Source organism: Euprymna scolopes, chromosome 3 (assembly GCF_053919585.1).
Source record: "Euprymna scolopes isolate OS-2025 chromosome 3, ASM5391958v1, whole genome shotgun sequence".
NCBI classification, from domain to species: Eukaryota; Metazoa; Mollusca; class Cephalopoda; order Sepiida; family Sepiolidae; genus Euprymna; species Euprymna scolopes.
In genome coordinates, this window is record NC_136484.1 from 167,779,031 (window position 1) to 167,805,655 (window position 26,625).

At 31.9% G+C, this 26,625-nt stretch overlaps 1 protein-coding gene across 1 annotated transcript in view; it reads right to left on the reverse strand.

Annotated features, from left to right (window-relative positions):
• Positions 1 to 12,655: 12,655 nt before the first annotated feature.
• Positions 12,656 to 26,625, reverse strand: part of LOC145260284 (trans-1,2-dihydrobenzene-1,2-diol dehydrogenase-like) — a 139,124-nt gene continuing 125,154 nt past the window's right edge. The window contains exon 8 of the mRNA XM_080118127.1: positions 12,656 to 13,601. Coding sequence (XP_079974253.1) covers positions 13,486 to 13,601 — 116 coding nt within the window. The 3' untranslated portion in view covers positions 12,656 to 13,485. The remainder of the gene's footprint in view (positions 13,602 to 26,625) is intronic.

A 26,625-nucleotide genomic window follows, 5' to 3' on the forward strand; every position in this document is an offset into this window, starting at 1 on the left:
TTTCAGCGTGTTAAAAATGTTCAATTCTTGGCATCACCTGTTTCGTATCGCAGAAACAATCATATAATTATTATGTCAATTTTTTAATATTTTCCACTCTGACTCATCAAAAGAATAAGAACTCATTAACTTTAAAAAGAAAACAGAATTTAGGCATGATTATATAAATCTGAAAAAATCCAAAGAGAAATTGCATCATATTAAGTGATGATGAATAACATTTTGAAATTTGAAATATAGGCTTTTTATCACACACACACACACACACACACACACACACACATATATAATAAGTAAGTATAATAAAAATAATGAAATCAAAAGGATGTAATGTTTACCTGATATACGCAATGGTAAACTTCAAACTAATATAAATACCAGTGTTTATATATTTAATCACAACTTATTAAAAAAGCTCAATACACAATAGAGAGTAGAGCTTATTATAAGAGAAAGAAAATTAAAACTGTAAGTTGAACTTTATACTACCAATAAAATCACCCATATGAAACAAGTCTGGAAACTTATTGAAGGCACCTTGTACGTATGTGTGTGTGTGTGTGTGTGTGTAGTAATCTGCAGTAATAACAAAGTGATGTATAGTAATAAATAATAAGGTTGTACATCTAAAATCAAGAATAGGTTTAAGCCTCTCAAAATTTATACTGGAATTGTCTGTAAGGACCCGTGGCATAATGGTTAAAGTACTTGGTGAAATTCAGTTGTGAGTGACACTTTTATAAGTATTGAAGATTCAATCCTCAGAGTGAGTGATACTTAGGACTTCTATCTAGCTGACGGAACGAGGACATGCTACCGCTGTGGATTGAATAAAGGGTTCCTTTCAAAATTCTATGCAGATTGCCAAATTTAACAGAGAGCTTCCCAATTTCGACAAGATACACCTGATGGTCGGAAGTTACACTGACGAAAACATTATGAAAATAACATATTAAATAAGGATAACAGTCCAAAAATAATTGAAAAAATATAAAATGTATTTAGATTACTTTGTGTTAGCTTTTCTTCTTGAGTAGCAATTTAAAAATATTATTTAAGCCCCTTACAAAAAAAAAATAAAAAAATAAAAAAACAACATAGGTTCCAAATTAAAATTATTAAGTAACAATGGTTACCGGCCTTTGGGACAAGATCAAAGTGTAGTATCTGACTTCAGATGCTGCACTTCAATTTCTTGTTCTCTGTCAGTGGAGGAGAAATCCTTCATGACTGAGACAATTTTTATTTTTGTTCCTTTTCTCCACATTAAAAAACGACCCTGGTGTCTAACTCTGTCCCGTGGGGAGGCATTGTAAATAGGAACAATACTTACCACCTCAATGGAAATTCGATAATCACACATTGAAATGTTTATTATTTATATATATATTATATACATGTGCATATGAGATTTTGGGTTTCTCTATCGAAAGAAAGTTTAGAGAATCTACATAAACTCTAAAAATGCATTGCTACGTAAAATTTACCATTGTAAATGTAATCAAATCTCTAAATGCACCCCTATAAGGCATAACACACCAACGCCGCCTTAAAACTTCAAATATACCTTATTTTTATGAATTTTGAATATGTATGAAATTTTCTAAGGAAGCTAATGAATGTGGCTCTGAATCTCTAAGTGTCCTCTTAACGTAAGGGAGTTATTGAAGATTGTACCCTGCTTAAAATGTTAACTATTTTGATAAACTTTATATAACATTTAAAATTCCCGAATTAGAGGATGCGAGTTGTTCCAAATCTCTACATTACCCTCTGTGTGCCACATATCTAGACGACCCCAATTAGAAGTGACTCATGAGACAGAAGCTCTTACCCTTAAAACTTCAAATACATATGTCTAATTTTCTTCTGAGCATTATATTAAACTAGCCTGGATACCTAGCATTACCCGGGTGTTTGAAGGTGTGTGTTAAGCAAAAAAAAAAAAAAAAAAAAAGTGGTAGTAGGCAGGCAGGCTCAAACCCGTGATGCGAAGGCGGAAAAGAAAGTGAAAGAAAATCTGACGTCTTACTGCTACTCCATGTCGCAACTGGAAGTTTGGAACGTTAAACTTAGGCAAAGTTAATCCAACCGATATGATAACTTGCAAAAATGGCTTGCAAAAAATCGACCCCTCCTTGTAGAAAACTGCCCAATTAAGAGTGAAGGAATTAATGTTTTTAGCCAATTGTTTTATATTTGTCGTCCGAGACGTCAAGCTTCAAAATAATACCAATCTTGTGAAAATCCGTTGCTTCTGTCGAAAGTTTTATGCAAACATACAAACATACAAACATACATTTAAACAGACAGGTGAGATTTATATTAGAGATCGAAGTCAGCTGAAATGTCTGAACTTTGTAGTTGAGAAAGTATCGGATTTAAAACATTGAGTGTGTGATTTCGATTTTACCCCACCTCCTCCAACTTTTAAGAAATAAAATTATATGAAATCTAAAAATATATTTTTCTTGTTTTTTAATTTACTAAAATTTAAGTGAAGAATTGAGAATTTTGATGCCAAGTCTCTCCGTCTGTTTTATCATATTTAGATTTATCAAATATATATATATTTCCTTTAGTAGATAAGCACACTGGCAAAAGATGTTTTCCTTTAGTATACTAAAGGAAAACATCTTTTTATCAGTGGGCTTATCCTACCTTAAGTTTAAAACTGGTTTTGAAACCTAGGTGATGCCTTTTTCTCCTTCCTGCAGCCGCTTTCCCACAGAATAGACGTTGCAAGCCTGTCTATGCTCTATCGTTATTTTCATGGCAAATGCTCGACTGAACTCCAATCTATGCCTCCCCCAACACCTGTAGAACTTTAACTACAACATAGTCGTCTTCAAGTCTAATGTAAACAATTTCCTGTTTAACCGTCCCTTTAAATAATAAAAATCTACCCAATTTCCACCACTAATGATCACTATGCTTCTGTTTTAGTGACCACTTTATACCCATTAACCCTTATCATTGAGTGACCTTCAGATCTTGATGAGTGGTGGCTCTCTTATAAAGCAATAAAAATGTCTGTCCCTAAAAACAAAAACATATTGCGGAGTGTAGCTTCAATCTAAATGCATTCACATATACAATTTGCATGTGGATATAATGGAAGTAGTTCTGCGTCTCAAGTTGCCCCTTAAAGGAGCTGATGACATATTTCTAACATGTTATGCAATCAAATGAAACTATAAGTGTTAGGTCAGAATATCTCTATTATATACAAGGAAATTTGTGTGTGTGAGTTCATTTCCTATGAACTCTAAAACGGCTGGGCCGATTTTTATGAAATTTCCCACACAGCTACTTTATGTGCCTGGCTGTGTTATTAGATAGGTTCTGTATCAGAATGTCTTTCATAAGTATCGATAATCGATAATCGAAATAATCCAATAAAAGAAGGAACAGGCGATTTTGACCAAAATTAACACCTTACACAGCCTAACATCACAAGTGCATTTGAGAAGTTTTATTACCAAAGGCCTGACACATAAAATCGGCAGTAGGTTCTTTGATATGACAGGGGCGCATTCAAAATGAATGTTTCTGTTTAGAACACAACTGAACCATGATATTTGACTTTTTTCATTTTAAACTTTAATGCAAGTCATTATATATGAAAAAAATAATTTTATCAAATCAACAGCAGGTTCTCTACAGTGCAATGTAGACAACAATGTATTGTGAACCAAGTCACTGTGGGAAGGCATGTAAAGTTTGCTCCCGGTGCAATGTAATGGGTATGCAACTAGGGCAGGCAATTAATCGACTTGATAGAAAAAGGGTCAATTTCATCGATTTCAATGACATTAAAAATATCAGAGTGTGAAACATTCATTGAGCCTCATTCAATTCCTGGGCAACATCGGGTCTCCCTGCTAGTTAATATATATATATATATATATATATATATATATATATATATATATATCGTCAAGAATGAGAGTTCAATAGAAACGTTGTTTTAATTAGAATAAAACAAAATATGCATCAAGTGCACTTGAAAGCCAAATAACAAATGTAAATTTGGAGAAAGAAGTCTGTTTGTATAGAGCCGTGCGTTGTATCTGGCGGTTGTATTTTGAAATGTTTGGACCTACGCACATTTCAAAATACAACCGCCAGATACAATGCATGGCTCTATACGAACAGACTTCTTTCTCCAAATTTACAACATGGCAAGGAAGAAGAAAAAGAAAAAAAAGAAACAAAACAACACACTGAAGATGGAGTTTACCTCGGAAATATATTTGTGATAAATTTAAAACGAGTAAAATATTTGTTTATTTTTCCTAATATTACGTTGTGATTTGGTTTCAAGCGCACTTGGTGCATATTTTATTTTATATATATATGTATGTGCGTGTGTGTGTGTGAACTAGATCCAGTATTAAAAATTAATTTTGTGCATGTGTTTTAAAGGGAGGTGGTGTTTGATCAACACTGCTGGGGAACCATGATTTAATATACTGTTTTGTTTTTAAATCTCGGAAACAGTATTTCATAATAAACTAATGATCCCTTTAAGAACATTGGTACTATTTTTTTTTCATGTAAGTAAAGCTATTCAGCGATACAGGAGATTAATTGACTTACTGACAAAATAATCTTTCAATGAAGGACAATTTTTTTTTTTTATATAGTTTTAAAGAAATTTCTAAGACTATATATATATATATATATATATGAATAGGTCAGTTGTTAAGATACCCAGTTGGCAACATCAAAGTTGTTAAAAGTAAAATTTTGATGCTGCATATGATGCTATCCCATACGCCAACCCGGGCAATGTCAAATAACCCTGCCAGTTATTTATAAAATAAAAATGACAACTAATTTACATAAACATGATAACAATATTATTATTGATGCTAGTGAAATTTTTTCTCAGATAATTTGCAAAAAAAATGTCAGTGAAATAGCAGAAAGTTGTCAAACAAATGGAAACAACATTGAAACAGTAATTCAAAGTTTTTATTCCATTTTATATATTAATAAAGATTTTGTTTGTATGTCAGTCAAATTTTTCTTATGAATGTAATAAAATATCTTTTTGAATTTTTTAGATGAGTTTCAATAATCAAAATAATACAGTAAGATGCAGAACTTATCTCATTTTTAAATATCAGAGATCTTAGCTATTTTTAAAAATGGGAAACATTGTATTAATGTAACGTTACCCAACACGTTGTAACCACAGTCGCAAAGTAGACAAAGAATAGAGAATAACTTCAACTCGCTTTTTTGCTGTTGTACGACAACATTTATTTCCTGATTCTCCCACCACACATGATGTCTCGTTACAGCTGTAACGTCTAACACGATCTACATCTCTAACGTAATCGTCTTCTCGAATGCGCTCTCCTTTTTATAGCCTTCTTTTTCGTTACCATGACATCATTTCACTCACGACTCAGTATTTGCATATACTCGTCCACACTACGTTACATTAATATGATAGTAAAGAATAAACCCCCAACAGCAGATATCGTGACTGGAAATTGAAATCTTGAGTCGAAGATTCTACCAACTTTTATCCAAACTTTCTTATAGAGATTAAAAAATTACCTTAGCAAATTATAGTTTTATTGTGACGTCATAAATTTGATGTATACCACGTTTGAAATCATGAATTCAAACAAACGATAATATAAATTACATAAATGAATGAGTAAACATTATTAATAGGGTTGGAAATTATTTTACCAGTACAAAACGATTTATTTTGCTTTAATTACGTATTGGCGTTTTAATAGTTAATATATACTAGCAGGGGGTAGGAGGGCGCCTGGCTGTGCGCAATCGTAAAATATGCTTGAATATGATATTTTAATTTGTTTAGATTTCGTATATATTATTATAGAGTCGTGATTTCAAAAGTAAAACAAAAAAAGTATTTGGGTGCCATCAGCTAGGATCGAAACCAAAAGCAAAATTGTAGCATTCAAAGCTGGTGACGTTACCACTGTACCAACGTGACACGCATCTGAACTGATTAAAAATTAAAAATAAACAAAGACGAATGTACAAAATGTATAACGATTTTTGCAACTTAGATTCCTTTTTACCGCTTAAAAACTATTCTAACCGGCTAAAGACCCATAAAAGAACGGTCCATAAAAAATCCAATCATTTGAAGCCCTGAATACCGCTCTGTGACTTTTAGTTTCGGAGGAGATAGAGTTTGAAAGTATGGAGACAAACAGACAGACATATATCTTTTTTATATATTAGACTAGAATTTGAGCTTGTAGAGCCCATAATTATAGTTGTACATAAAAAAAACAAAAAAAAAACACAATTATCGTTAGAGAACTTGAAAAGTTAATGAAAAAAGAGAGCAAAGCATTCCTTATGAATATTTAAAGGAATGTTTGCTGCAGAAGATTTAGGTTTCTAAAGATATTTAAGGGAGCAGATATTTGTGGGGTGAGTATCCAAACAGGAATGGCTAGATTACATTGTTCAGTATCTGGTTAGCCTCTTGGTGAAGAAAATACCTTATCAACTTTATAATCAATGAGAATACACCTTATAAGAAAACATTACCACAGCTGTATTCCTTTTGACTGTCACACCCAAAACTGAAAGATGTCAAATTAAACACTTCCCAGGGGACCGGGGGGGGGGGAAGATGACAAAATAAAATATCTTTTATTTGCAACTTAATCCAGGGAAATTTTTCAGTTTGAATATTTTATTTTACTTTGTGTGAAGATGCAGATCCTATGCCCCCACCAAAAAGTGATACGTTTTTCCCTAAAAAATAAACTAACATGCCAGAGGGATACTTTTATCAAACAGTGTGATAGTGTCCTCTAGAGTGTATATGAATAGCACCTGGAATTTCTTTTGTGTATTTTAAGTTTCTTTTCCAGATATCATAACACATTTATTTATGTTACTTCTACATAGTAATAGCAGAAAGTACAGATTAGATAAGTGTGTGTGTGTGTGTGTGTGTGTGTGTGTATAAGAATAATGGAAATAGTATTCTGACGAAATAGAGAAATAAAAAGAAATAAACCGAATTATGTGTTCATCAACGTTTCATCTTTATTTCATCCAGAGGAAGTCTTGAAATGAGGAGGAAACGTTGGTGAACAAATAACTCGGTTTATTCCTTTTTATTTCTCTCTCTCTCATATATATATATATATATATATATATATATATATATATATATATATATATATATATAAAATTGAAATTGTCTGTGTGTGTCTGTACATTTCCCTACCAAACTAGTCAAGTTTCAGTCTACAGACTCGAGATTTGACATAAGGAGTATTGAGATTTGGGGAAATCTCTTTAATCGGTTTTCAGCCAGAAATTTGGCTGTCAAAGGGTCAAAGTTTAACGATTTGACCTTTGAAAACTCTACCAAACTCCTCCACCAATTTTAGGTCTAAACACTTGAAATTTTAGATGTAGATTACTTGGACATGGATCAAACGTTTTAACTTTATTTGAGCCGAAAAAATAAATGTTAAGGGGGTCAAAATTGGGGTCAAAGTTTTAAGAAAATGGACCTCTGCGGTCTCTACCAAATTATGTATCCAATTTTGGTCTAAACATTTGAAATTTTACATAAAGTGTATTCAGACATAGGGCAAGCTTTTTAGTCCGTTTCTAGCCGAAAATTTGTCTGCCAAGAGGTCAAAGTTGAAAGAGCTAACCTTTGCAGACTCTACCAAACTCCTCTACCAATTTTGGGATTAAACACTTGAAATTTTAGATGAGGTTACCTGGATATGAGTCAAACATTTAATATATATATATATATACATATATATATATATATATATATATATATATATATATATATATATATATATGCCCATAAAGTTATGAACAGTACATAGGGCCCGATCAAAGCCAGGCTGAACTCCTAGTATATATATAAAAGAAACTGTGTGTGTGTGAGTTTTTTCCTATGGACTCGAAAATGGCTGAGCAGAGACAGGCCTGCAACATCTTTTCTGTGGGAAAGGTGCAGGGAGAAGAAAAGGACATCACCTACTAGGTTTCAAAGTTGGTTTTAAAGTCTGTCAAGGCAGAATAGGGTCCTCCGAGCAGCTCCTGCACAGATGTGGTAACAGGACTCCATTTTAGAACATATTTGGCCTTTATAAAGGCATAGGATTGCATCAGATACCTTCTAGAGCGATAGAATGAGACAACCATTTTTTGAGCGACCTTGGCAACAAATATGATGCAAATCTTGGATTTCAGGACAGGAGTAAAAGTTAGATCCAGAAACTTGTCAACTTCTTTGAAATGAGAGTCGTTCATATCAACTGGGGCTAAAGAAAAGTGAGGATCAGAGCATTTACGATGAATAGATAGCTTTATTTTGAATGTGTTAAAATTAATCAGCTACCTTTTTTCCTCATTGCATCACATGCTCAAGGTCGCAGGAAAGAGATCTTGCTTGTTTTTGGTCTTTGAAGTGTTGCCATAGCTGATAGTGTCATCTGCATTGATGTCATGAATTTGAGAGATCATTAATGAAGATCAGGAAGAGACTTGAACCCAGGATAACACACAAAAAATTAATTGGTCAGTGCAATTGCTTTTAAAAGAACATTACTTATGCAATTGAACAAATCAAATCATCTACATTTGTTCAGTTTCTTTGCAGTCTTTTCAACCATTAATCATACAATTTTGAGTGGGCTTTTTTTTTCACGTTTCAGCTGATGTAAACACCAACCTTCTTCAGATGTATCATTATTGAACTTGGGAATTTTTTGTGTCAAACTCAGGAATCTGCTTAAAATTTTGAACAAAACCCTTATTTTATCCACAGGAGTAGCATGCTATCATTCTTTTAGCGATAACCAGGTAGAAATTCTAAGTAATTTGCAATTGCATTCTTAGTATCACCCACACTGAGGATTGGACCTTTAACCTCCAGCATTCCATGCAGATTCTGCAGTTCAACAGAAAAATTTCAGAGTTCGACAAAATAAACCTGAAGAACGTCAGAGGTTACATTGGCTGAAACGTTGTGAAAATAACAGCCAGGATGAGAACAGCAGTCCAAATAATAGGAATTTTCACTCCTCATCTAAAAAATTCAGAAACATTAATCATACAAGTAGACAAAAACAAACAAAAGTACAAATTACTTACCAACATAAGAAATAAGTCAAAAATGTAAGTTTCAAGAAATATACTTTAATCAATATTTTTTTATATCTAAAATATTTTGTGTTCAACAATCAAAGAAATCAATAATTTGATGAATTTCGATCTAACTTGATTTATATTTCAAAAACAACTAAAGATTCTGCATTAAAGAAATTAATAAAAAAAAAACAATCATATTTATTTCATGTAGGTCATAAAGAATTGATTTTTCTTTTGAATCTTATTTTTTTCTTTTTAAACTTTAAAGCGCATTCTCATTGAAACGTAAGGGGTAGTTTTGTTTTATGTAATACCAACCCTTTTCAGATCATTAATGCCGAATTCTGAAAAAAGTGTTTTATACTTCAAGTCATTTATATTTTCCAACATTCATTTATAGTGTCTAACTTGGTTGCCCTGATCTATGGCATATCAACCTCTTTTGGGTCATTTAATGCCAATTTTGAAAAAAAAAAAAAAAGGTTCTATGCTTCCCCACAATTTAAATAAGTCTTCATGGTGTTTAGTTTAGTTGTTTTATAGAGAAAAATTGTGTCTTGTTTTTAGCTTTGCAGAGCATGGTTGCAAAGGGGAAGAAATAGAAAAACAATAACATCAATGTTTGGTGCATTCTGAGTGGGGAGTTGTGCAAAAAGATGTTTGTTCATATTATATTTATATTTTTGTAAGTTGGTACAACTTGAAAACAGGGAGCAGAGAGGGAATTCCAATGGCTAGCAGTTCAAGAAAAGAAGTTATTAAGAACAATATCTCCCACCTCACTATGTAACACACTGAAGAGGTGGTATTTTGATGATTGTCAGGTGGTTGGGGATATTTATCTTGAGTGGGCACCAGTGTGAGTTTGTTAGGGTACATTCTGTGAAAATATGTGTAAAGCACAAGGATGCCACATTGCGGTGATGAGACAGAGGCTAGAGCTTGATAGACAGTGTGGGATTTATTAAATTAGAGGCTCAATTAAGTTGAATTCATAAAATAAATTTAATTTTTCTGTGACAGAAACCATATATAATATTAGAAAAAATCGAAATACTGCAAAGTCTAAATGATCTTGATTGATAAAAGTATGAAAAGAACAGAATAATATCTTCTACTATAATAAACTGATCTGGATTTCCCCCTAATTCTACAGTTTAAAAGAAAAATAAACATTTTCTAAACAAATCTTTCACAATCACTACTTATTGCAATTCCTAAAGCATGTTTCAATAATCTATGCATTTCATCCCTATTTACAAATTATTCCAAAGAAACTACTTCTCTCAAATACATAGTCCCACAAAAAGTAGCAAACAGTTTACTCTCTATCTATTTAGTCTTCTCACATCACCGTGTTCCTTCCTTAACAGGTATATCTTTAAGCCAAGGTTTATTATTTAATTTCTTTCACGCATACTAATTCTAACATATTTCACTACATAAAAAAAAAAATAATAAACTCTCCCTCATTTTCATTTATATTTAAAATGGCGTCCTAAATATATTCCAAGAATAAATGATTTTCAAAATGTCTAATTTTCATGACTACTCCCTATTCCTATTCGTACTACTTTTAATTATTGCTCGGAATGTTTGATTAAATAAACGAATAATTCAGATCAGATTCAAAATGGCATCTTTGTAAAAATAGACTTCAAATTAAGTTGCATCTTATGATCAAGGTAGATAATGAATGAAATACATTTAATGAAAATTACTATCGAATCAAAATAAACATTGTTTCTTAATAACTGAATTGTTTTTTTTAAGCGAATACTGCTAAGCATGTTATTTCATTCTTTATGCCCTGATTGATGGTTATTAGAGATTCAGAACTTGAAGCCTCTTGTGAAATTTGAGAGATGAAAGTAAATCCAATAAAAATGAAAATTTTCCCGCTTCTGTAGGTAATTTCTCAATAGACAATAAAATAATTGAAAATCTCCTTATCTCAGCGGCTCCAGAATCGTCATCCGAGATCAGAAGAATAGTAATATCAACTTTTGCATTTGGACAACTAAAAGAAAACATATGGAGCAAGAACACATCAATGACTTTGAAGTTAAGATTTTACAATAGTTTGATAGTTCTTATTGCTTTATGTGCAAGTGAAACTATATATTCAGAGCAGGAGAGGAAGCTCAATGTTTTTGAAAGGAACCATCCTTTGAGTAACTTTATGAGATTAAGAAATGCAGACATCAAAAAGAGGCTTGACCTTAACAGATCCATCAATAATGTAACTCCAAAAAAGCGATTATTGCAGTTTGGACATGTTACCTCAGATAACAGGTTGGTTGTTTTATTTTACGGCATATTAACATTTTTCTGGTTATTTAATGACAAATCCAGTAGTTTTGGGAAAAGTTTTTATGCTTCAAATATTTTATATCTTCAAATATTTATTCATGGAGTTTGGTTTGGTTTGTTTGCTTTACAGTATATAAACCATTTTCAAGTTATTTTATGCTAAATCCAGTAATTTTGAAAAAGTTATGTTTCAAGTTCTTTATATCTTCAAATATTTATTCATGGTGTTTGATTTAGTTGTTTTGTAGAGGAAAATTGTTTTTCTTTCTGGCTTTGCAGAACATGATTGAGTTTTGCAGAGAGAAAAACAATAACATCTTCAGACAGCCTGATCTGGTAGCACCAGACTCCAGCCATGCAAAGAAAGCATATAAAAGAAGACTTCATTAAAAAAGATTGAGAGGACAACCACTAAAGAGATGGGCTTACCAGATAAGGATTGAAACTGGTATGCTGCTCCTGGTAGCTGAGAACTAGCCCAAGACTGTAATAAGTAGCAGAATTGTTTTCCAGCATGTGGCGAAGCTCTCTAGAGTATGCATATACATCAAGTAAGCTTCTTAAAGTAATTATTTGGTTTTATTAAGTAGAAATTATATCCCATATCATCCAACCCTAACATTAACCCCCTCAAAAATATTTTCTCATGGACATTCCATAAAATTGGGTGCAAAAGCAAGACAAATCTGCAATTTCAATAAGATTGGTGTAGAGGAATCCAAATTGTCAAACAGACGAAATTTGTTAAAAAATAAAACATTTGGGCACTGCATAGCATAATATCCCTTATTTTGGCTTGAATTTTTAAACTAAAAACTATCCATTTAAGCTGTAAATTTACCCATACAAGTTTTCAAGAGTGAGAAAATCATGCTTAGAAACTCATAAAAAAAAAAAGCATTATGGCACTTTCTAAAAGACCGTTCGAGTCAACAGTCCAGAGCCTGAAAATTGATAACTTTGAAGAAAATATCTTTTGGATTTTGGAAATGACAGACGATGAACTGTCTATAAAATCCTAAAACAATTCTTGGCATTTCTGGTATTCTGGTGATATTTATCCTTAAACTTAGGCATCTTTTGCAAAATTTAGCTATAAAAACAAAAATGTACTTTTAATACTATTTATATACTAATAATACAATTTACCCACTAACTGACAAAAATTTTTCAAAAAACATAAATAGATACAAATAGGCAATTAGTGTGTGATTTTTATTAACTGAAATAGAAATAAAGATACAATTTCATGTATAAAATCTTGCTATAATAAGAGTACTGAATACAAAGTTATTAATTTTGAAGAAAATCTAATATTACATACATTATCGACTACTTTTTTTTAGTAAGTACCGCATTTATGTCTGAATACTTTTTGAACACTTTATTATGGATATAGACATAAGCAGAAACAAATTTTAGCTTTTAGAACTGATAGCGAGTAAAATAATTATTAAATTGCAACAAAAATCAAATTATATTAAAACAAAATTTAACACCCAAAAATTAAAAAAAAAAAGAAAAGTAATTTAAATCTGACAATTATTTTTTCTTCAAAATTCCAATTCCACAAGAAATTAGATTCTAGATTAAGAGTTGAAGATCATTACACTTATCCTCGAGTCGCCTATAGGCTTTGATAAGTAGTGAAACCCCTAGTAAGAAAAAGGTAAAAATAAATCAGGACAAAAAAAAAAAAATACAGACAATTTTTTATGTATAATCTTGCTTAAATAAGAGCATTGAATACAAATGTAAATATTACAATTTAATATTGCATATTTTGATCGAATCTGCAATAGTAAAAACCATTTTTAGTTTGAATACTTTTTGAACACATCATCATGGATATATGCACAAGCAGAACAGAAAGTTTTATCTTCTATGTAAAATAATGACTAGACAAAAATTAAATTATACCTAAAAAGTGTTACAATCTAACAACAAATGAACATGTAAAAAAAAAAAAATGAATACTGAAATTTGAATCTGAAGATTATTTTTCTTCCAAATTTAAATTTTACGAAAAATCTAAGATTCTTCGGAATCTGCGTCAAATTTAACGCCAAGCTGTTTGCGGATTTCATCCATCATTTCCATCATTTTGATGGATTCAGAATGAGGAAATACCGGGCATTCCAAAAGGCCTGAAATTATAAAAAAAAAAAAAAAAAATCATTAGAGATATGTCAATCGTGATACAATCTGAACACCAACATACAATAAACTTACTATTCCCCAGACTTTCAATTAAATAATCCAACATTGCTGATAAAAGCATCTGATTAATAAATATGTAATCAGATTATGTTGTTATAATATTCATCTTATCTCAACGTTTTGTTCTTATGTAATTCAAGTTATGTAACCAATGATTAGCATTTTAGAAGATGACAAGAAAAGAGCTTACATTGAAAAGGTATTAATTGGAAAAATCTCAAGATGGTCATCATGTAGCATCTTCCACTTCCGGTGCAGATTGCAAACCCACGTGACATATTTTTAAACATTTTTTCTGATCCAGAGCAAGTTGGTTGATGGATGCCCAACTGTTGAGATGTCCAATCAAAAACATTTCCTCTCCACCTTCTCCTTGGCTTTCCTCTGCCACTTCTACTACTAGTAGTAGTAGTAGTTTATTAATTGTCTCATATTCTTGGTGCTCACTAACAACTCCAAATAGTTAGTCTTTGAATAAACGTTTTATTCAAAGCCACTTTTTTCTGTCATTCACTTATCTTTAGCTTCAAACATTTTTTATGAATGAAATTAAGCCTCACTATTTATAGACACTTGCTTGCCTACTTTTTGAACAGGCCAGAGGTTAATCGGTGACGTGGCGCAAAGGTTTAAGGGTTTTACTTTTGATTTTATTAAATACAGGGGGTAGGGAAGTAGTTTGATGGACGGTATAAAACTAATAACTAGCTGAAATCAATGTTAAACTTTTTCTTCATACATTTTACTAAGAATCATATATTTTACTAAGAATCATTAAAAAAACAAAACTGGATTAAAATATAAACAAGGATTATATTTTACCTACTGTAAAAATGAAAAAGAAAATGAAGGATAGATATTTACTTGTTGTCCACTACAGCAAGATGTGACACAAGGTCAGAAAGTGGGGATGTGAAGTCAGCGTCCCTAAGGTAGGGGCACTCTGGCCTAGCAGAAATTGTCGGGGCATCGCCATCAGTAGGGGCGCCTCAGGTAACAAGCAATAAACTTACCCCACCTGAAAGCCAAGTGACAAGGCCTGGGAGGGTGGACCTCCTAGGTAATACTTAGGTGGCGTATCTCAGCCGACAGGTACTGATCCAGTTCCTGGCTCATCACCTGTCGGGTTAATTTTCAAAAACAGATTCTTGATTGGTACTTTCTACTCAGGTTTCCAAGCAACCAAAGCAGCGAGGAGGCTAATGATACCCTAATAAAAATAATGGGAGAAAATGAAGCTTTGAAACGTGTTTTGCACATTGGACACTCGGTATAAAAAGAACTTACATTTACTGTTAGATTTTTTTATAGGTGGCATTCATTTGCGTATGCGGAGAACAACTACTGTAAGAAAGATGAATTGAGGAAGAAAGGCAATTGAATTTTTGGCAATTGAGAGAAAATGTTAGAACTGAGATTTGCCAGTGTTCAGCATGTAATAGAAATCAATCTCGCAAACGACCTCGTGTTTGCTTGCCAGTAGGAAAGAAAAGACAATCATGATTTTGTAGGTCGCTCATTGGTGAACGTATGCCATTAATTTGCATATGTACACAATTGGTTACTGTTGAATGGGACGGATTCTAAAGCAGGAGTTGAGTGGAGTTTTTTGTTGGACAGCTTACAACGAAAGTGAATGGTGGAAAATAATATCGAATACACGAGGATTTGTTGAAAGTTGAGGAAAGAAAGGAAAAAAGACTTTCGTGCATTGTATCGACAAGAGGACGGTTTGACACTGCAAGATTTTTTTTTTTTTTTTTTTTTTCCATTTAATCTCTGGTCCCCTCTTGCCAATCTTTCATGAAAAGCACCCGTCTAGCTGAAACCACTGTCAATAATTTTCCTCATTCTTTATCTGTGCCTAAATCAAAATGACGATTCCATGAACCAAGCTTCTTTCTTAGAAGTGCACGCCTGTGGAACTCTCTTCCGTTTGCCTGTTTCCCACCTGACTACAACTTGGACGTCGTTAAGTCCAATGTTAACAAATTCCTGATAAACCGCCTCCTTAAGTAAGATACTTTATCAAATCTCCATTACTAATGATTACTACGATATTACCTGGCTGATAAACGCGGTGAATCAATGCAATAGAGATTCAAACAATTGCACTTGAAGGGATGGTAAGAATCTTAAAAAGATCTCTCGGTTGGAATGTATGAGATGGCGGGTGAATGTTTGGCATCCGGTGGGATGCTTCATCCCCAGTTTAAACAAAATGATAAATTGATATATTTATTGAATAGATAAATCCATCTTACTACTCCTGTAATGTTCCTAAGCAAGACATGAGTTGGAAACCGGGATGTCTACAGACAGATTTAAAATTAAAATAAAAAATAAAAATAAAGAAACAATGAAATAGAAACAAAAGCACGATCAACAAGAGAATGTTATTGTCCGAAAAAAAGATGCTGTGATTGGAGATGTGGTTTCAGACACCAACAAAGGTACTGACATCAGATGACGTAAACAAAGTTTATTTAACAGACTGACTTTGTGAGCACAGAGATGGACATCAACATGACAAAACCAGCAAAGGTCCTTTTGTATTCATTTGAAAATGAATCTAACACAAAAATAAAAGCATTTCTTTTTATAGAAAGCCAATCTCGTTCTTTACACTAAGGGAAGCAACTCTTGCACCGATGAGAAACGAACAGACAAGTTGTGTTGTCTCTCTTACATTTGACAGTTGTATCAAGCGGTCAAACGATAAAGATTGATTCAAGTGATAACACTAGACGGCTACATAAACATTTATACCTTCTCAAAAGCCTTTCTATCCGTAATTTGGAGTCCAATACAATTACTATTGAGCAAGTTGATGTTTAAGCAGGAGACACACAAGAGAAAAAGCTTTGGACAGATTTCTGGCTATAACTTTTTCCTTTTCTTTTTGATAAATCACTTCCTAACACTCTGCAGGGGCCCTGGCACCGAGGTCTATAAAATCACACCTGCATAAATCTAATAGTCTTACACTGGATTGTAAAACAGTCAGAATCTGTTAATGTAAGTGTGAACCTTCCGCAGTAGATGTGTCTGATGGAATCTTGGCGGTGATCACCCAAGAGGAGATGGAGTTATCTAGAGCCTGTAATGGTAAGCCCACAAAAACGGTGGCAGTCACACTCCCATTGTCAATTATAAAGCCACCTATGAGATGTGCATCTTTTGGGGCGTTGATCGCTCTATCACCTTATTATCAGGCAGAAGGAAAATTTGAAGATAAAGAATCTTTCCTAGATTTGATTGAAGCTAATGCTAGTAGATGGATGGAGCCCATAATAAAGGAATTCCCCAATGTGACATTACATAAGCAGATATTACTGGGACAGAATTAATGGCAATAACATTTAAGCAATAAACCAAGCTTAACCTCAAAGTCACTTCATGGTGATTCTGTCCACTTCTGGATTATACAGTGGTATTCATATAAATCTATGACTTGATTAAATCTTACTAACATATTTTGTATTAAACTGATTGTTGTGACTCTCAGAAAGGGTCATATAAGGAAACGATCCTTCAGAAATTTGTAGAGTTCAGTGCAACTTTCAAAGTTGCTTACTGGTCCTTAAAACGTTTAGTCGTCTGGTTTTACAATACCGACTCTCTGAATTATTTGTTGTTAGTGTTTCTGGAACACTATCATCGTCACAATGTCGATGCTGTTGAGGTGGATCCTTTGTAATACAACGTTATTAGTTCGAGTACAGTTGTTGAGTAACACTGTAGTGTTTAAAATTGGACGTTTCAAAATACGTTCTCGAATCATTATCACCAGTTGTTGTGGAAACGCTGGAATATTTAAAAGTTTGGTTTTATCTCACGAGTTTTTTTTTTTATACAGTGATCACCACTTATCAAGGCCTGGAAACCACTCGGGGATAAGGGTTATTGCAAGTACATTACGTTAGTGAGGAGATTTGCTGAAATGTTTACTTAAGGGGGCGGTTCATTAGGAATTTGTTAACATTGGACTTGAAGACAACCAAGTTGTAGTCCGGAGGGAAGTAGGCAGAGTTCCACAGGCGTGCAGTTCTAAGAAAGAAGCTTTGTTCATGGAATCTGCGTTTTGATTTAGGCACAGATATAGAGTGGGGGAAATTTTTCACAGTGGATTCAGCTAGACGGGTGTTTTTCGTGAAAGATTGGCGAGGGGGGACCAGAGATTGGAGTTCAGACGAGCATCTGCCATGGAAATAACGATAAAACAAGGACAGGCTCGCAACGTCTCTTCTGTGGGAGAGAGGTTGCAGGGTAGAGAAAAGGGCATCCCCCACTAAGCCACGAAGTCTATTTTGTACTCTGTCAAGGCAGGATAGGCTGTTTTTAGCAGCTCCTGCCCAGATATGGCAACAGTATTCCATCCTTGGACGTACTTGGCTTTTATATAGATAGAGAATTGCATCAGTAGTGAGATATCTTCTGGAGCGGTAGAAGGATCCCACCATCTTTCCAGTGATCTTGGCAACAGACTTGATGTACGTGTTCCATTTCAGATCAGGAGTAAAGGTCAAACCCAGAAGCTTGTCAAAACACGGGGCCTCACCCAGATGAGAGCCATCCATCACAATTGATGCCAGATGGGGATCAGAGCGTTGATGATGTAAGGATAGGAGTTTGGTTTTGGATGCATTAAAGGTAACCAGCCACATCTTCCCCCACTGAACCACGCGCTCGAGATCAGAGGAGAGAGAATCAGAGAGAACTTTGTCATTTACAGCCTTTGATGTGTTGCCGTAGATGGTCGTGTCATCAGCATAGATGTCAACGAATGATTTAAGTATGTGTTTAGGGAGGTCATTGATGTAGATCAGGAAGAGAGTTGGGCCCAGGATTGACCCCTGAGGGACTCCAGCATTTATATTGCAGGCCTCCGATTTTTGTCCATCTACCACTACTTTTATGAGCCTATCAAAATCTCATCGCCAATTGTTGTAGCCTTAGGGAAGAGTCATACAAGGTAAACTTAAACAATAGATTTAGGCATAAAGAATAGATTGCACAAGAAAGTAAATACAAGGAGGATGTCAGTATTTCCGATGGTTAATTAGACCATCTGTAGTCCTCCATTAGGTCACAATATTTTTCCCTCATGAGAGTTTTAGCCTTGTAGTTTATATAATGGTTAGTAGAGTCCAATATGAGTGAATGGGTCAGTCCCTATAACACTAATGAAAATTTAGAACTTTATTTTTTTACAAAAATGAAACTTTTTAAGTCATTGAATTCCAAGAATTCCAAGTTCTATTTTGAACTCACTATATACGATTAATTGAATAAAACTTTCTAGTTTATCCGTGGGGAAAATTAGAAGTTCATACTTTCCTGCAGAATTAATACATAAATGGCCACAATAGATTTGCCACACGTTTGTAACTTTATATTTACAACTATACAATCTTAAATAATAATGCAAGTGAAATGACTCGAAAAACAGTTCATTTTTCTGCCACAGGTGGTTATCACGTGAATAAGAATGTAATCGCAAATGCCAAAAGTCCAAGTTTCCAGCATAAATATTTTATTTTAGATCACAAATCTTGGTTGGCCTAACATTTAAACCTCAAATTTATCATAGAAATAACCAGGTGTTCACAATTTTTTAAAAATCAAATCTTTCAAATCGATTACATGAAAGTCGGGAGGGATAGAATTAGTATATTTATGGACTAAGGAATCTAGCAAGCTAAGTTAAAATCTCGCTAGATATATCAACAACAATAATAAAAAATAAAACGACCTTGAAATATTATCTGAAGCTTATGGAAAACTGAAGACAAAATGAGCTGATTGTAAGCACACTTTTGTAAATGTCTGGTGCGATAGCTCAATTTGCCGAAACCAAAAATAACAAATACAACTCACTAACTTATGGTTTCATTTGGTCAGTCGAAACATTAAGGGTCCTCAATCCCGATACTTCATTAAACATTGAACGGATGGTAGCCATTTGTAAAAATGAGCCTTTCAAACTTGGAAGAAACTGTTATGCCAAGAATAGATTTTTTATGTAGAATCTATTAAGATAGGCACCAGTGGATTTTAGAGTGATGAATTATTAGAAAGAGGATAGACAATATGAAACTCAGGAAATAAAAGATTTCTTTATTTTTAGTGAAATAAAATGAGTGGTAATAATTATTGGAATACACTTATGTATAATATATATATATATATATAAAAAATTCCTCTTAATGTCTTTTGTCTCTAATGAACCTTACGCTAGATGCCGCATCTTCCCCATGCTACCTGGCACCTTCTCTAGTCTTCTGATGAGGAGCATTAGGCTTCGAAATGCCCTGGCATAAAGAGTCCCTTATATCCCCTCCCCCAGATTTTGCCTGTATTCCATTATTAAATAAATTGATCCATTCTATATCTACCAATATATAGTTTTGTGTCATCATTTCATACTCTTGTTTCTTGTTGTCCTACTATATATATATATATATATATATATATATATATGTGTGTGTGTGTGTGTGTGTGTGTGTGTGTGTGTGTGTGTGTGTGTGTGTGTGTGTGTGTGTATATATATATATGTGTGTGTGAATGCATGCGCATACAATATTTGTGTGTGCTTTACAGAAAGGAAATTTAGAGAGTCAATATAAAACTTAAAGTGTATTTCTATGTAAAATTTACCGGGAAAGACAATGGAAAAGACATAAAAGACTATGATGGCATAATCTCCTGAAAACTTGAAATGTATCCTATTTTTATGAAAATTAAATAATGTGTATATATTTTTCTGTGAAAAATCATGAAAGTGGTTGGGAATCTCTTAAATGCTCTTCTAATCTAATAAAGTCGAACCGCCTTTAAAACTTAAAATATATCTTATTTTGATTAAATTTTTATCATTATTTGGATATAGCTGAATACTATTCTCATCTTGAGTGTGATTTCCACAAAGTTTCGGTTGATGTAGCCTCCGACCTTCTTAAGGTATATCTTGTCGAACTCAGGAATGTTTCTGTTGAACTCAGGAATTTGGATGGAAGAAATGAAGACGGAAAATTCGACAGAAACATTCTCAAGTTCGACAAGATCCACCTGAAGAAGGTCGAAGGTTACATCAACCGAAATGTTGTGAAAATCACACTCAAGATGGGAACAGTAGTCCGATGAATCCAAATAATACAAATAACCAATCCTTATCTCAAAAATTCAGAAACGTCAAATTTATCTCATTTTTATAAAATTCTCTGGGGAAGAAATGGAAATAGTCCTGAACTTTTATGTCACTCTCTATGTGCCAGATATCTATGTGTCCCCACCACCTATAAGTGATCCATGGGGACAGAACTTCCTTAAAACCTTAAAATATGTATTTAATATAAAATATGAACTTTAAACCAAATGTACTATAAGACACGGATTTGGAGAGGTTTCCAACATTACAACTTCCTCAGAGGGTGGAAGGAGGAGGGGGTAATAAAAAAAAACAAACAAAGAAAAATGTTATGAGCTTACTGAAAAAGTAGGGATTCCCATTCGTTCCTGAGCAACGTCAAATTATTCAGTTAGTATATATAATTTATCTTCTCTGCAAGAGGTTAGACACGAGGTCAAGTGAGGGTTTGAAAAGTTGGAGAATTGTGCTCTGGCCTACAAAAATGCTTTTGCCTATAATCAAGAAATTTGTCTATAATCAAGAAATTTGTCTATAATCAAGAAGAGTTTTTTTTCACTGTTATCTCATCTGTATTAGTCATGGATCATTCTTCAATTAAGTGATGCTTTTATTGCTATGAACACAATAAGTTTGATTCAATTATATCTGAATAATGTTAAAACTTTATTTTCAGTTTCATACATCCTGTTTTTACCATTGTGTCTGATTTACTAATTACACTGTATAGCGGTTTGTTTTGTTATCTACAAATGCCAGTTACCTATATGGAAGCAGCTGGCTTTCTGACGTCATACAAGCAGCAAATCAATGCCCCCCCCATTGAGTTTCCTGTTTGAGTAAGCAATGTGTCAGCAGGTTTGCATCCTTAAAACATCTGAGTATCTGTAATTCACCAATTCTAACCTTACTGTATACACGAGTGCTCAGTTCACAATGCCCAATTTCTAGTTTGAACAGAAAAATACCTTTTCTGGTCTGCTCAACTTGTGATAGAATTCATGCAGGCTTGTACGCTACTGCTTTCATCTCTAGAGAGAAAGAGAGAGATGGTGCAGTTTGGTTTGGTCTGGCTGTTTTACTATGTATTAACCCTTTTGGGATTATTTGATACCAAATCCATTAATTTTAGAGAAAAAGTTCTTTATGGCATTTGATTGTTTTGTTTTATGGCATATCAAGCCTCTTCGGGTTCAATTATTTTAGCAAAAGCTTTTTTTTACATATTCAAATAATTATTCATAGTGTTCAGTTTAGTTGTTTTGCAGAGAAAAATTGTTATTCTTTTTTTTCTTTGTACAACATGATTGAATTTTGGAAGCTGATATCTTTAGATAGCCTGATCAGAGAGAAAGAGGGAGAGAGGGAATATTATCTTTTCGTTCCTCCTAGACTCTTTATTTTATGGACCTGTCTGATTACTTTGGAACACAGGGTGGATCAGTGTGCATAGTATGCAAATGGAACCAGGCCAAGAGAAATATTGAGAAATATTTGAATGCTATGAGAGATATGTAATCTAAGTCTTAAAGACATGTTTAAATCTGTTGATCTTAGAGGAATATTAAATCTGGACAGTCTCGGATTTGAAAGACAGTGGATAAGAGTGGCAAGCTTGTGTATGAGAAGACGAGTCAAGTACGCATGCAATTCAGGGTTCTGTCAGACCCCAGCCCTTTGTGTAAGTTTTTTTAAACATCAAGACTCTTAGCTAGGAGAATGATTGAGCTCATCCCTTTCCAATGAAATGTTATTATTGTAAATAATTCAATAAAAGTTTTTCAAATTTGGGTTTAACTTAAGTAGGAGAGTCTCTGGAGTGAATGCCAAGAGATCATATTAAATTTTGCAGTTTTTGCAAGGAGATATCAATTTTATCACACATACAGTGCCTGGTATTCGCAAATGGTCACCCATCTGATACTGACTAGGCTTAACATTGCTCAATTTTGGTAAACTGATGAGAACTGATGTTTCAATGTAATTATGCCAACGAAGTAGTGACTGATGTGATCTAAAAGACAGAAATTCTGATTACCCTATAAAAACAAAGGAAAAAATTCGTTTATAACTGAAACATAATAAACACGAGCCGTATAACATTAACTGGTGGATTATGAGACAATGGATCTGAAAATCAGTATTTGGTGGTATGCCTCCGAGGAAAACGCAGTGATTTGAATCCATCATCTTAGCTGCGTTTCTTCTGATATAGTTAAAATTCTATTTGTGTTGGTTCCTTGTTTGTCTTGTGTCATAAAGTGCCTCATTTTATATGAAGTCAGATTTACTTAGAGAGAGTGAGAGAGAGAACATTTGTGAAATATGACAAATTTGGAGTTAGTTTACAGTGTTAAATATTGGGAGAGTATAATTTTGTTAGTTGTTGATAAGAGTTAATAAGGTTCAGTTGGTGTCAGCTAAATGTACTCTGACGTCAGCTCAACTTCCTACGTGCCAAAAGTGGACATGATGTTACATGGCTAAAAGGTTTTTTCAAGTGTAATGTAAACAAACATCTTGCTGCTCAACTTCCTAAATAGTATCCCCGCAAATTATATCCCAGATAGTAGCCTCTACATCAAAGTGGCACTGTGCCTTGTTTGGGATGAAAATGTAAAAAAAAGTTTTGCAATTCTTGCAGGAAGATACCAATGTTTGCACACATGTTGTGCTTAGTATTCTCAAATGGCCACCCATCTGGTACTGACTAAGCTTAACATTTTTTAATTTTGGTGATCTAATGAGAACAGATGTTTTAATGTGATTATGCCAACAACACAACGAAGTAGTGACCCTGATGTGATAGAAAAGACAGAAAAATTTCTTATTAACCTACAAAAAACAAAAGCGTTTATATAACTGAAACATGATAAACACGAACACCTTTCACCTTTTTGTCGTACGAAATGTACATGATTCATTAGTTTGTAGCAGAAAAACAAAAACATCTCGATATGTGACAACAATGAAGCCATCTGTTGTCAAATAGGGATAATCAATTTTATATGGATTTACCCTGAAAACGCATGCCCAATAGGTCGACCACAAAAATAAAACAAAGTACGTGAAGTTCTGTTGAAGAGAGAGACAAGGACATGACAATAAAACAGTGTCAGTGTTGTCCAATGAACAAAAAGAAAATTTAGCAATTACCAAATAATTCAATAATTTTCAGGGATTCTGATTAGAAGAAGAAAAAAATTGAATATTTATGTAATATTTTAAAATAATGGATTCTGATTAGAAGAAGAAAAAAATTGAATATTTATGTAATATCTTAAAATAATGGATTCTGATTAGAAGAAAAAAATTGAATATTTATGTAATATCTTAAAATAATGGATTCTGATTAGAAGAAAAAAATTGAATATTTATGTAATATCTTAAAATAATGGATTCTGATTAGAAGAAAAAAATTGAATATTTATGTAATATCTTAAAATAATGGATTCTGATTAGAAGAAAAAAATTGAATATTTATGTAATATCTTAAAATAATGGATTCTGATTAGAAGAAAAAAATTGAATATTTATGTAATATCTTAAAATAATGGATTCTGATTGGAAGAAGAAAAAATTGAATATTTATGTAATATCTTAAAATAATGGATTCTGATTAGAAGAAGAAAAAATTGAATATTTATGTAATATCTTAAAATAATGGATTCTGATTAGAAGAAGAAAAAAATTGAATATTTATGTAATATCTTAAAATAATGGATTCTGATTAGAAGAAGAAAAAATTGAATATTTATGTAATATCTTAAAATAATGGATTCTGATTAGAAGAAGAAAGAAATTGAATATTTATGTAATATCTTAAAATAATGGATTCTGATTAGAAGAAGAAAAAAATTGAATATTTATGTAATATCTTAAAATAATGGATTCTGATTAGAAGAGAAAAATTGAATATTTATGTAATATCTTAAAATAATGGATTCTGATTAGAAGAAAAAAATTGAATATTTATGTAATATCTTAAAATAATGGATTCTGATTAGAAGAAAAAAAATTGAATATTTATGTAATATCTTAAAATAATGGATTCTGATTAGAAGAAGAAAAAATTGAATATTTATGTAATATCTTAAAATAATGGATTCTGATTAGAAGAAAAAAAATTGAATATTTATGTAATATCTTAAAATAATGGATTCTGATTAGAAGAAGAAAGAAATTGAATATTTATGTAATATCTTAAAATAATGGATTCTGATTAGAAGAAGAAAAAAATTGAATATTTATGTAATATCTTAAAATAATGGATTCTGATTAGAAGAAGAAAAAAATTGAATATTTATGTAATATCTTAAAATAATGGATTCTGATTAGAAGAGAAAAATTGAATATTTATGTAATATCTTAAAATAATGGATTCTGATTAGAAGAAAAAAATTGAATATTTATGTAATATCTTAAAATAATGGATTCTGATTAGAAGAAAAAAAATTGAATATTTATGTAATATCTTAAAATAATGGATTCTGATTAGAAGAAAAAAATTGAATATTTATGTAATATCTTAAAATAATGGATTCTGATTAGAAGAAAAAAATTGAATATTTATGTAATATCTTAAAATAATGGATTCTGATTGGAAGAAGAAAAAATTGAATATTTATGTAATATCTTAAAATAATGGATTCTGATTAGAAGAAGAAAAAAATTGAATATTTATGTAATATCTTAAAATAATGGATTCTGATTAGAAGAAGAAAAAAATTGAATATTTATGTAATATCTTAAAATAATGGATTCTGATTAGAAGAAAAAAATTGAATATTTATGTAATATCTTAAAATAATGGATTCTGATTAGAAGAAAAAAATTGAATATTTATGTAATATCTTAAAATAATGGATTCTGATTAGAAGAAGAAAAAAATTGAATATTTATGTAATATCTTAAAATAATGGATTCTGATTAGAAGAAAAAAATTGAATATTTATGTAATATCTTAAAATAATGGATTCTGATTAGAAGAAAAAAATTGAATATTTATGTAATATCTTAAAATAATGGATTCTGATTAGAAGAAAAAAATTGAATATTTATGTAATATCTTAAAATAATGGATTCTGATTAGAAGAAGAAAAAAATTGAATATTTATGTAATATCTTAAAATAATGGATTCTGATTAGAAGAAAAAAATTGAATATTTATGTAATATCTTAAAATAATGGATTCTGATTAGAAGAAAAAAATTGAATATTTATGTAATATCTTAAAATAATGGATTCTGATTGGAAGAAGAAAAAATTGAATATTTATGTAATATCTTAAAATAATGGATTCTGATTAGAAGAAGAAAAAATTGAATATTTATGTAATATCTTAAAATAATTGATTCTGATTAGAAGAAGAAAAAAATTGAATATTTATGTAATATCTTAAAATAATGGATTCTGATTAGAAGAAGAAAAAAATTGAATATATATGTAATATCTTAAAATAATGGATTCTGATTAGAAGAAGAAAACTGAATATTTATGTAATATCTTAAAATAATGGATTCTGATTAGAAGAAAAAAATTGAATATTTCTGTACTATCTTAAAATAATGGATTCTGATTAGAAGAAAAAAATTGAATATTTATGTAATATCTTAAAATAATGGATTCTGATTAGAAGAAGAAAAAATTGAATATTTATGTAATATCTTAAAATAATGGATTCTGATTAGAAGAAGAAAAAAATTGAATATTTATGTAATATCTTAAAATAATGGATTCTGATTAGAAGAAGAAAAAATTGAATATTTATGTAATATCTTAAAATAATGGATTCTGATTAG